Source organism: Euprymna scolopes, chromosome 29 (genome assembly GCF_053919585.1).
Source record: "Euprymna scolopes isolate OS-2025 chromosome 29, ASM5391958v1, whole genome shotgun sequence".
In the NCBI taxonomy this organism is placed as follows: Eukaryota; Metazoa; Mollusca; class Cephalopoda; order Sepiida; family Sepiolidae; genus Euprymna; species Euprymna scolopes.
The window spans coordinates 3,799,321-3,812,493 of NC_136510.1; the positions used below are offsets into that span (position 1 = coordinate 3,799,321).

A 13,173-nucleotide genomic window follows, 5' to 3' on the forward strand; every position below is an offset into this window, starting at 1 on the left:
CTAAAACATAATAAAACTATAATAATATACTAAAACATATATAATAAAACTCTATAATAATATACTAAAACATATATAATAAAACTCTATAATAATATACTAAAACATATATAATAAAACTCTATAATAATATACTAAAACATATATAATAAAACTCTATAATAGTATACTAAAACATATATAATAAAACTCAATAATAATATACTAAAACATATATAATAAAACTCAATAATATACTAAAACATATAATAAAACTATAATAATATACTAAAACATATATAATAAAACTATATAATAATATACTAAAACATATATAATAAAACTCTATAATAGTATACTAAAACATATATAATAAAACTCTATAATAATATACTAAAACATATATAATAAAACTCTGTAATAGTATACTAAAACATATATAATAAAACTCTATAATAATATACTAAAACATATATAATAAAACTATAATAGTATACTAAAACATATATAATAAAACTATAATAATATACTAAAACATATATAATAAAACTCTATAATAATATACTAAAACATATATAATAAAACTCTATAATAGTATACTAAAACAATTTCATGTTCGTACACATGTTATCGCCCCCCCCCCCCTGATCAACAAAAATAATTCTTAATTTCACCTAATGCCATTGCTGTGTCAAACAAAGTCAAACTAAAATAACACTTTCTTAGCTTTCAGGCCAGGATTCCTCTATCTTTTCTCCCCCAAGAATTCAGCCTCATTTAGAGATCAATCTGCTTGTTTTCGGGCTCCCATCAAGCTTGAAAACAGCAAACGGTCTACTACATAGAAAGGGTTGGGAGGGCTTTACTAACAGTTTTTTTTTATTTATTTTTTTTTTTTTTAAACTTTTTATCCCACTCACCCCATGCCTATGAAATGCTTTATTGAATAAAAATGGTTTTTCAAAATATTTTATATAATATAATGTGTATGTATATAGATATATATATATATATATATATATACACACACACACACTAGTGTTTGTTGGTGTGTGGAGGGGGCTTTGCATGGTCGTAAAATACGCTTAAATATATTTTAATTTGTCCAGATTTCATACATATTGTTATAGCGTCGTGATTTCAAAAGTAAATACAAAATATTTGGGTGCCATCAGCTAGAATTAAAACCGAAAGCAAAACTGTAGCATTCAAAGCTGGTGACGTTACCACTTTACCAACGTGACACCCATATGAACTGATTAAAGATTAAAAATAAACTAAGATGAATGTACAAAATGTATTACGATTTTTTTTCAATTTTTAAAACTATTTTATCCGACTAAAGACGCATAAAAAAATGGTCCGTAAAAAATACAATCATTTGAGGCCAGTTTATTAATTTGAGTAAAAATAAAAACATTTTAATCCAAACAAATCTTTTTATGTGTGTTTCGAATTATTAAATGCTGACAAAATTGGGTTATTTAATCGACTTTTTAAATAGTATTTAATCCGTACGAACATTTCGTATGAAATGAACATGTTAGTGTGAATGAATTTAAATAAAAAAAAATTCAAAACCTCAAAATATTTTCCATTCAATTTTGGCAAAAATTGACTTTAAAGCAAAAAGATGAAATGTTGTAATGAAAGATCACCTTTTTAAAAGGAGGCCATTCTTCTTCTCCCTCTCCTCCTGAATTGTCTGGCTGGGAAGTTTCACCACTGAAGATGTTGGCAGTGTTTAATTTGTACAAGAACGTGAGGCTGGTACTGGAAGCATCCCAAAACCGGATCGTACCATCTTCATGGCTAGACGAACGAGGAAAAAGATAAATATTTTAAAATTCATACACCAAAAGAATAATTGGAAAGGGAGCGCATAAACAAGATATACCACTCACCCAGAAAGAAGTAAATCTCGGGTCAAAGTTTCGGTAGAAGTGTTTTTACCTCCATCAATTGGCCAACTCTGAAAAAGAAAATTAACCTTTGTAATATAAACTTAAAAAAAAAAAAAACACAGAATGAAATGAAAAAACAAAATGAAAAACAGAAACAAAACAGAAAAAAACAGAATAAAAAAAACAGAAAAAAAACAGAATAAAAAAACAAAAAAAAAAACAGAATAAAAAACCCCAGAAAAAAACAATTAAAAAAACAGAATTAAAAAAACAGAATTAAAAAAACAGAAAAAACAATTAAAAAAAACAGAATTAAAAAAACAATTAAAAAACAGAATTAAAAACAAACAATTAAAAAAAAACAAAGCAGAAAAAACAGAATAAAAAAACAGAAAAAATAAAATACGGAATAACAATAAAAAACAACAGAAAATAAAACAGAATAAAAAACATAAAACAAAAAAAAAAACAATAAAAAACAGAAGAAAAAAAACAGAATTAAAAAAAAAATCAATAAAAAAACAGAATAAAAAAAACAAAAAACAGAATAAAAAAACAAAAAAAACAGAATAAAAAAAAAACAGAATAAAAAAAAAACAGAATAAAAAAAAACAGAATAAAAACAATAAAAAAACAGAATAAAAAACACTAAAAAACAGAATAAAAACAATAAAAAACAATAAAACAAAAAATAAATAAAAAATGTAATAAACAATAAAAAAATAGAATAAAAACAAAAACAGGATAAAAAGTATAAAAAAACAAAAACAACAAATAGATGGTAATAGAAAAAAAAAAAAGATTTACCCTATGAGAATATTTGCCGATTTGTGTTTCTCCAGCATCGATGATTTTTTGCCACAATTGCTCTGGTACGTTAACCACGTGGTTCGCACAGGTTATGGCAGAAGAGTGGAGACTATTCAAGTAAGGAAGCTTGAAGGCCGGCCAATTGGGCGAGTCCAAGTCAATGACGACGATTTCTTCATCGACCAGCACAATCAGGGCATGCGGTTCATCATAATCTGAATGAATAGAGAAAAATGATTAGAAATTTTCTTTCAAGAAAAGCAGATCACTAGAATATTTAAAACCTCACATACATGGCACTGAAAATTGGTACGTATTGATTGAACGGTCCACAAAATGATTAAAATAATAACAAGTGAAGCATGCATGATCCCCCGCGAGTGCAATGTGAACGAGACATAAAAATGACTAAGTTCAGCATCCAAGGTCTCAACATATTTAAATTTGAGTTCAGCACCACGAAAAACTGCCAGATAAACATTAAAAAAAAAGAGTGTTTTTATTCGCCCTAAAAGAGCCCAAGAGTTACCGCGAAGTAAAGACAAACAAAATTATATAGAAATCAGTTAGTTACAACTTATCAGAAAGTTTTATAAAAATCCAAGGCATCGATTTTTTAATAAGCACAAAAGTGTCAATTTTAGCCATTTTAACCCGAAAGGCACCCCTTTGGGAGCAACCGGAGTTTTCCCTGGAAAATCCGTTATGTTACTTTTTTACTCATATCATGTTTAATGTTTGTGCAAAATTTCCAAAAAAATTCCAAGGCGTAGTTATTGAAAAAGTGCGGGCAGACAAATGGACAAGGGTGAATTTGTTTGGGGGGGGGGACCAAAAATTGATTTCTAAATGTATTTAAATGTTATTAACTAGGATTTATCTTAAGTGGAGAAAGGGGGGGGGCAGTTATGCTTTTGTTAAATCGAAAAAGTTTACAAAATGGCAGGATAGGGTAGTGGTCATACATATGGAACATTAATTTTTTTGTTAACACACAAAAAAATTAAAAAAGATCCAAAAAGTAGAAAAAGTATAATTAAACAGATTTTTTTAAACAATGTTTACTTGAATGAAAAAATGCTGCCTAATTACACACGGATATACGTGTGTTTATTAAATTTTAACTCAAATACCAACTTTTCAAAAGGATTTTACTTTTCTACATATATGAAATGTAAAATGAAAGCCTAAAGGCAAAGATAAAGTTTATTATTTGAAAAGAAAAAATTTAAATACTATAAAAAACTGATATACAAACACAATCTTTGTTCTTGTCCAGAATTTCTTCAGTCTTCTTCAAGTGTCCGGTCTGGTCTTGCAGACATCGATGATCATGGCTCTCCATTTTTTTTCTGTTCTCGGTTTTTCTCATGAACTTATTGTTGGTGCCATCTTTTTACGTTGCAAATTTGTTCAAACTGTAAATTTTGTACGTTGTCTTCCTCTGCTCGTTTCCACATAGTTTGTCACTCCATAACGGTTTCTCTAGTCCGTCAGCCCTGATTAGATTGCCAAAAAAATTTCAGCTGTCTTTCTCTGATGTATTAAGAAAGGATCTCAAGTATCCAGCCATATCCATTACTTCTGCATTTGTTTTTATTTTTGTTCATAAGATTTTCATGATCCTCCGGACGAACCACATCTCCACTGCTTTTAGTCGCTGTTCTATGTTCTTGGTTAGAGTCCAGCATTTGCATCCGTACAGAAGAAGGTATAAACTAAGATTTCTGTTGTTAGCTCAATTCCCATTACAGTAACCGATGTTTGTCCTGTTCTTTGTAGCCCTTGATCCGTTAAAGGCTGATCAACATTTCGCTTTCTGTAGGTGCCGTTTGCCATCTCATGGAATTTAGGGCACAAACAGATCCATTTTGCCAGCCCATTTCAAAAGACCAAATACATGTAACCACTTCTGACACACAAATTCAAAAACGTCTGAAGACAAAAAAATAAACTGGAAACATAACCGAAAAATTTGCAAGCAATGAAACTCGAGGGATACTGTGGATCGGGCTTTCGACCGAATGCAATGGATCGATTCCCAAGTGGTCATGGCAGAGCGAACACGTCTATTGAATTATTTCTTTTTACAAATCAAATAAAGCATGTGATCCTCCACTTAATTACCAATTACAACAATGATATAAAACGTTATCTCTGTGTACTTTATGTGTCTGGGAGTGTTCTAAGATAGCTTTTGTAGTATCCAGCCATGTCCATTACTTCTGTAATTGTTTTTTATTTTTGTTCATAAGATTTTCCGGATGAACCACATCTCAACTGCTTTTAGTCGCTGTTCTATGTTCTTGGTTATGGTCCAGCATTTGCATCCCCTATAGAAGAATTAACCATACATAGTCTCTCATAACATGCATCTTTGTCTTGAGGCTAATCTTACTGTTGGTAAAAATGCATTTCATGTTAAAAGTTGTCTTAGATTGTCCAATTCTCTTCTTGATTTCTGTGTCACACTTGCCATCCGGGATGATAGTACAATCAAGATAATTAAAAGTGTTTATTTGTCCGATTCTGTCTCCCTTACACGCTATGTTGCATTGTTGCATAACAATTTTCTTTGAGATTACCACGCATTCCGTCTTCTTTGCATTAAGCTGTAATCCTTTCTTTTCGCTTTTGTCTGTTACTGTTGTTAAAATCTTTTGCAGTTTTTCTTCAGAGTTGGCGATAAGGACTGCGTCATTTGCATGTCTCAGATTGTTGATGCGGCCATTTATACCAGTTCCCTCAGTATTTCTCAATATTTCGTAGAATTATTTCACGATTTACATTAAATATATCAGGTATCTCCATAGTAAAAAAAAACAAATCTGTATAATGTATGTACTTATGATGAAACGAAAATATATTCCAAAAATCATGTAAATTGAGCAAATAGTTTTATTTTTAAACTAGCAGACCGCCTGGCATAGCCCAGTCATAAAATATGCCTAAATGATATTTTGATTTATGCAGATTTCATATTATAATAGAGCCAGTACTCTTGATTATATTGTACCTAATATATAGTAGCAGTTTTAAAAGCAAAAAAATAACATGGGTGCCATCAGCTAGAATTGAAACCAAAACATTGAACTCCCCAGCTTTATTTGTTATCACCTGAGCTTAGTCCATATACATAAAAACTCTTAAAAAATAACATTTAAATGCATGACATTTCTGCATTTTTGAGATGAGGATTGGTTATTCGTATTATTAGGATTCATCGGACGACTGTTCTCATCTGCAGTGTGATTTTCACAACTTTTATGTCGATGTAACCATCAAACCTTTTTCAGGTGTATTGTGTCGAACACGGGTCTCTGCATGAAATTTTGAATGGAACCCTTTTACTTCACGGGGGTAGCATGCTTTCATTCCATCAGTCAGGAAAAATGGAAAGTGACATTCTCCTGAAGGTTGAATGTTCAATCCTCAGTATGGGCACCAAGAAAATACAAAATTAAATGTATATTTGCACATGTGTAGAAATAACATGTTAAGTCGATTTACATTTGTCAGTTTCAATTTTTCACAATGTTGACCCCTTAGCAGCTATTTTTACCCAACATTGCCAGGTTGAAACAATATATGTCATCAGCTATAACGTCATGACATTATGAACAAACACAATATGATTTTATTATAATAGGTATATATATATATATATATATATATATATATATATATATATATCTCACAAATACCAGAGGAGTACTACCTTGCTTGCTATTTTGAAAAATCTCAAAAAAGGGTAATAATTTAAAACTTGTGTGACTGATGTTGTAATGCCTATGAATTCCAATTAATCACTTAAAGACTTTTTTATAAAAATAAAATTACTTGATTTAATTTATATGATTTTTGGAATATGCTATTTTAATTTTGTCTTTGGTATGTACATCATACAAATTTTTCTTTTTGTTTTTTAATGTAAGGGGGGGGGGTTTCTGGACAAGAACCCACATCTTTGAAGGACTTATTTTGTTATTCGGAGGAAAAAAAGAAAACTGAAAAATGTGCAAACCTTGGCGGTCATTCTCTGAATCATCCTCGTCAGCTCTGGTGACTGTGACAAAATCAATGACTTTGGATGTGAAGTCAAACACGACTTGATTGTCTTCTTGCATCACTGTTACAGTGTGTTTCTCACCGTAGCTTGCACGAGGCATGCCACCCGAAAATATGTAAAATGGGGCCCTGATAAGAAATTAAAAATAAAGAGGTTCAATTGAGGGTAGCACAAAAAAAAAACAAAAAAAAAAAACAAGAGTCAGACTTCTTCACTTGATAAATGATCACACCTCACATTACAGGAGAGTTCCAATCAAGGCAAGAAAATTAAAAAACATGCACATACAAAAAATTAGTGAAAATAAAAAGTATGCTATAAATAATAACTGCAAAAATCTGAAATACATTTTATTCAATTCGTGTGGAATTTTGAAAAAAATCAGGAAGTCAGTAAAAAAAATCAACTTTGTAATAGAGTGGAGTTGGTCACCTGATGGTAAAGGTATGGATTTGAATCAGTGCAGTCCACCCTCCCAAGACATGCCTTCTCCCTTTAAGAGGTTAGTTTATTGATAATCATCTGGGGCGCCCCTACCAGGGAATGTAGAGAGACTGCCCAAACTTTTTTTCAGAAAGTGCTCTTTCTCTAGGACACTCTTCAATCCTATTTTGTGACTCTTGTATCACATCTTGCGTGCGAACGAAATAAATATTGAGTGGAGAAGGATCTGTTCTTTAATTTCTCTTTCATATAGAACAGATGAAGCTAGTCTTTATCATTATTTCCATGGAAGATGCTTTCCTGAGTTTTGATTTATTGTACCTCAAAGACAATGACTTCTCTACCCCAACTGCAAAGAACTTTGTCTTTTTTGTGAGCGCAACAACAAATAGAATTTCCATGAGCAGTTTCTCCCACCTATGAACTATGGAACACATTATCAGGGACCTGCTTCTCTGGAGTCTACAACATAATCTTCAAATCAAATGGCAACAAATAAACTGCCATAAACTGTCCTCATAATCAAATTATGTTCATTTCATTTTCAATCCTCTCATAATATGCATCATCATTAACCCATATTCTAGAGTTGCTTTTAGCCTTGACAGTGGTGAATCCTCTAAAAAATGTATTTTTTACTGATAAGTAAAATGCTCATTTTAACTTTGAGAAAACATAACATATGAGATCGATGAAGGATGCTGGTTGAAACTTACGTTTTTGATGTTTTCCACTGGATCTTGTTGATGGCTTTGCAAGGAAAAGGTCCTGAGAAATAAAAAAAATAAAAAAATAAATAAAAATATAAAATTTCTTTCAAGTTTAAAAAAAAAAAAAAAAAAATCTTATTCACCAAAATTTTATGAAAGTTCATTAGTTTCAAAATCAAGCAAAATACCTTTCATCAATTAGTGAGTCCTTTAGGAGACTACAATAACGTTGCTCTTTTTTTCTTTGTTTTTTTTCGTACAGTTGTACATCGCTCTCCAGATATGATAGTATGAAAACATGTAACCCTAACCCATCTGTGATGCACTTTTTTCTTCCTTGTTCTCTTTCTCACAGAAGAGACATTGCAAGCCTGTCTGCTTTATCATTATTTTTATGGCAAGTGCTCGTCTGAGATCCAATCTATGATTCTCTCCTTGCTTGACCTTCATGAAAAACACTTGTCTAGCTGAAACCACTATCAATAATTTTCCCCAAACCTAAAAGTAGATTCCATGAACAAAGCTTTCTTAGAATTGCACGCCTGTGGAACTGTTCCATTTGCCTGCTTTCCAACTGACTACAATACGGTCGTCTTCAAGTCCAATGTGAACAAGTTCTTGATGAACCATCCCCTTAAGTAATCAAATTTACCAAATTTCCACTACTAACGATAACTACGACATTGTACCATTGACTACTGTACACTCATTAACCCTTATCAAGGCCCGGAGGCTACTCGAAGATAAGTGGTGAATCCAGTATAAAAAGTTTTACTTGTATTCAAAAAGCCCGTAAGGTCTAGACACATAAGATAAGACGGCCTGTTATCATTTTGATAATCTAGCAGTTGACTTGTTCGAACGAGGTTAGGGTTCAGCTCAGTTCTAAGAGGTGCCTCCTCCTAGGCATTAACTCCTTTAAGAATAGTTGGTTCATTGCTGATCATCCAAGATGTCTCTAAACAAACATTAATTCAATATATTTGTTGCAGGTTAGTTTTTATTTATTGATTTTTAAGAGAATTATATCTAAATTTCAAGATCTTTGCAAATTAAAAAAAATGTAATAACTAGCTGAATTTAAATAATGTTCTGGTGGAAGGCTTGGAAAAAATTCAAAACATATTCAATAATTCTTTTAATTGAACCAAAATTTTTAGTTGTCCAAAATTCCCTCAATATCAAAAAACAAATACAGAAAAATTTTCATGATGCATATACTCGTGATGGAACAAAAGTTCATAAAAAAAAAAAAAATCACACAAATTAAGTAGTTTTATTTTTATAAAGAAAAATATTTTCAGACGATTGTAAATGATTAATAGGAAATCATAGGCATCACAAAGTTGATCTTATAAGTTTGAATTGTGGAGTTATCTTCCCTTGTTTCTTCAAGATGGCAATGCAAGAGTTCTTTTTGCTTACTCATAAAATTTAATTTTCTTAGTTAAAAATAAAACTTGATCAATTTGTGATTTTTGAAATGACTTATTCAGTCATGCGTTCATACATCATACAAACTTTAAAAATAAATTCTTTAATATATGAAGAATTCTGAAGCCATTTTTTAAGAAATAAGATTAATTATATATAAATTTGTTGTAGATGGTTGTTTTGATTTAAAATATTCAACTAATACTAAAAAAATATATTTTCAAACTCTGTCTCTTCCGAAACTGAAAGTCGCAGAGCAGTGCTAGGAGGTTTCAAATGACTGGATTTTTTTAAGTATTGTTCTTTTATGGGGCTTTAACCAGTTAAAATAGTTTTTAAGGGGTCAAAATTGAAAAAAATCGTTATACATTTTGTACATTCATCTTAGTTTATTTTTAATTTTTAATCAGTTTATATGCGTGTCACATCGGTACAATGGTAACATCAGCTGATGGCGCCCAAATACGTTTTTTTATTTTCGAAATCACGATTATAATAATATACAAAATCTGGACAAATTAAAATATCATATTTAAGCATATTTTACGACCAGAGCACACGAGGAGACATTAATTTTATATTAACATTTTACATGTATTGCGTTCTTACAGGTATAGCGTGTCATCTGGCGAAAGATATAAAAAATTTGTTTTATGTGTTGATAAACATTTATCTTGAATTTTAGTCTAAATTGCTTTCTTGTTTTATCACAGTTGTTCTAACTTAGATTCCTTTACTTTTTTTTTATACTTGTTTTTTTTGTTTTATTTATCTACTTTATTTTATTCTATGTACGATCAATTTTATTTGTATCTAAGATTATTAGATATCTATTGTTTGTTTATTTAGTAATTATATATATATATATATAATTCAATTGATTTAATTACGTGTTGAAATTATTTCTATTTGGTTGGCTTCATAAATGGCAGTCTGTATTCTTATTCTTAATATTGGCTATAGTGAGAATTGAACCTTCAATTTCTAAAAGACCATCACTTAGAACTATTACTTCACACCTTTATCCGTTGTGCTACATACCCATGAATTCAACAAGACTAATTTTTCTTGTGTTAACAACGAGATGGTTTTTTTTGGATGTCACTAATATTATTTGTATACTAAATTAGACATACTAGTGAGGCGTTGGTCACAACCACCAGTTTGATTTCATTCAAAAATTCATAAACTGTTGATATATCTGTTAAGAGATTTTTTGCAGAATGAAAAACACACACACACAGATATGCAAGTTTAGTAAGCCAATTTAACACAGATTTAACCCCCCCCCCCCCAAAAAAAAATTTGTTTATAAATCAAACTTTGACATAATCACATCTTTATCAGGATAGACAGAGCTTTTTGTTCATTATTCCCCCCCCCCTCTCGTGGTATAATGCCACTAAGACAAGACCCTTCGGTGTTATCAATGGTAATTTTTTTAAATGTCCAGGCTGGAAGATCCCTGTGGTTGCACGTGAAAAGTTATAAGATAAATGTTTGTTTATTAAAAAAAAAAAAAAAAAAAAAAAATCTGTGTTGAATTGGCTTACTAAAACGTACATTTTGAATTTGCACTTAAACGCTTTCGTCACAGAGAAAAACATATCTTCATTATATATATATATATATATATAAGATCATGTTGACACAGGTTCTCAAGACCTGCATCTAGGAGAAGGAAACTGATGTAAAGATCTGTAGTCTACTTTATAATCTGTCTTGTGGCAATCATTTGCACTGACAAAGGTTAGCAGTAATAGCAAAAAGTGTGTTTGATTCAACAAAGCCTTCACCACTATAAACAAATCATGTGTGGATTTCCAAACAACTTCAAAATCGATGGGAGAGTCTAATTTTTTTTTTTTTTTTTAATTTTGATTAGGGAGAGAGAGAGAGACACACACACACACACGAGAGTCCATCTCTCATATTCTTCATACAGTTGGCAATCTATCTCAATAACGCTTATTCTCAAGTTGTTGAATGAATAGCAAAAGGACAATCAAAATACATAATTAACCTAGAGTGCAATTTGTTTAAGGTTTATCTTTTTGTTAATCACTCCAGACAAGACATAAAGCCATTTGATGTAAGGAGCTTACAAAAACTAGCCCACAATAAACGTTACATGGACAGATACCAACATGGAAAACAGGAATTCTTCCCCCTTAGTAAAAAAAATAAAACATTCATGGAATGCAAGGACTAAAGGACAAAATAAAGGAAGCAAGAGTTACTTTCTATTCTTCAGTTAATTACAAATTACAGGTAATTCGAACAATTCAAACAGATTTTGTTTCAATAGAAGTCAATCTTCACATTTTTTTTGCATGAATTTAGTCTTATTGAAGTCTAAAAAAAAAAAAAAAAAAAAAAAAAAAACTTGGAGAAGCAAACATTGATTAACTCAGCTTGAGTATAACATCTCGACAAAGCTGGATAACCCTAAAAGTTTTATTCATACGAGTTTATTACTGTGAAAATTTTTATTCATATTTGAATTCTTCCGACTACTATTTTCATCTTGGGCATTATTTTTACAACATTTTCGGCAATATTTTTACAACATTTTCGGCAATGTTTTTACAACATTTTCGGCAATGTAATCTCCAACCTTTAGTTGTATCTTTTCAAATTTTTTAATCTTTGTCGAACTCTGGAACTTGCAAGAATTTTCAAACTTTACCTATTTTATTTAATCTGCGAGTAGTATGACCTCGTTTCATCAACCATAACTTGATAAAAGTCTGAAGTAATTAGCAATTGTATTTTTAGTGTTGCCCACACTGAGGATTGAACCATCAACCTCCAGAAGAGTGTCACAACTGAATTATACCAAGTACTTTATCTACTGTAAGCAAAAATTCTAAAAATTTAGGCATATTATTGTGCATATAAACATTTTGCGATCAACATTTATAAAAAAAAAAAAAAATTTATGGTTGGGTCAGCTTACAAATATTTACCAAAGTGACTATTGTGGCACTTACCATAAGGAGTTGTGGCTGCTTCTTTCGGAGCAGAAGAATCGGATACACTCCAGACAACATAACTACCATCCGTATGTGCACTGATGAACTCATTGCCATCCCGGCGCCAGGCTAATGACTCCAGCTGTTGGATTGCATTGTAGGTGTGGTCAACATCATTGGCCTTGTTATCCCACATTACAATCAAGCCACGGTTGTAGCCAATCAAAAACTAAAAAGAAGCAGAGAAGGAAAACAGTGATAGGAAGACAAAGATTTGAAAAATGGCAAAAACGGTAGAGAAAGAGAGAGGGAAGAGAATACACTGAGGCAAAAAAGGTCAAAATACCTTGTCTGGGTTTGTGGGATGCACCGCAATGGACTCTACGGCACCTGGATTCACTTTAAAGTCTTCTTCTTGTACACTGAAAATAGAATCAATTTTTTTTTTAATTTTTACATTTACAAATCATATGAATTACATGTATTTAAGCATTTTTTCATTTATGCAAACAGAATTCTTGACACCTAGGCATTTTGGTTATTTCAGACAAAGAGGACCTTATCAGAAAACGTCAACGTTTTGCATAACGTTTAGTTAAAAACAAAATACACTAAAGTAATACAATAAACATTAATTATCTGAACATTCATTGAATTAAAATAAAACTAAGAAAATTCTGAAATAAATGAAAGATATGAAAAGGACTTAAGTTATAGTTTTGAATTATTGGAAAGTGTGAAGTTTCAAAAAACAAACTTTTTTTTATTTACAAAATTTAAACTTTCATAATAAAAGCACTTTTAGAATTTTTAAAAATTTTATTTTAATTCAATAAATGTTCAGATAA

The 13,173-nt window shown here is 30.7% G+C and overlaps 1 protein-coding gene across 15 annotated transcripts in view; it reads right to left on the minus strand.

The window, feature by feature from the left end:
• Positions 1–13,173, minus strand: part of LOC145252455 (lethal(2) giant larvae protein homolog 1-like) — a 167,944-nt gene that overhangs the window by 65,222 nt on the left and 89,549 nt on the right. For all 15 annotated transcript variants that reach the window (XM_080111865.1, XM_080111871.1, XM_080111870.1 and 12 more), the window contains exons 7-13: positions 12,672–12,747; positions 12,344–12,554; positions 7,923–7,974; positions 6,718–6,890; positions 2,691–2,908; positions 1,884–1,951; positions 1,638–1,791 (exon numbers count right to left, since the gene is read on the minus strand). In XM_080111865.1, the coding sequence (XP_079967991.1) occupies positions 1,638–1,791; positions 1,884–1,951; positions 2,691–2,908; positions 6,718–6,890; positions 7,923–7,974; positions 12,344–12,554; positions 12,672–12,747 (952 nt within the window). The remainder of the gene's footprint in view (positions 1–1,637; positions 1,792–1,883; positions 1,952–2,690; positions 2,909–6,717; positions 6,891–7,922; positions 7,975–12,343; positions 12,555–12,671; positions 12,748–13,173) is intronic.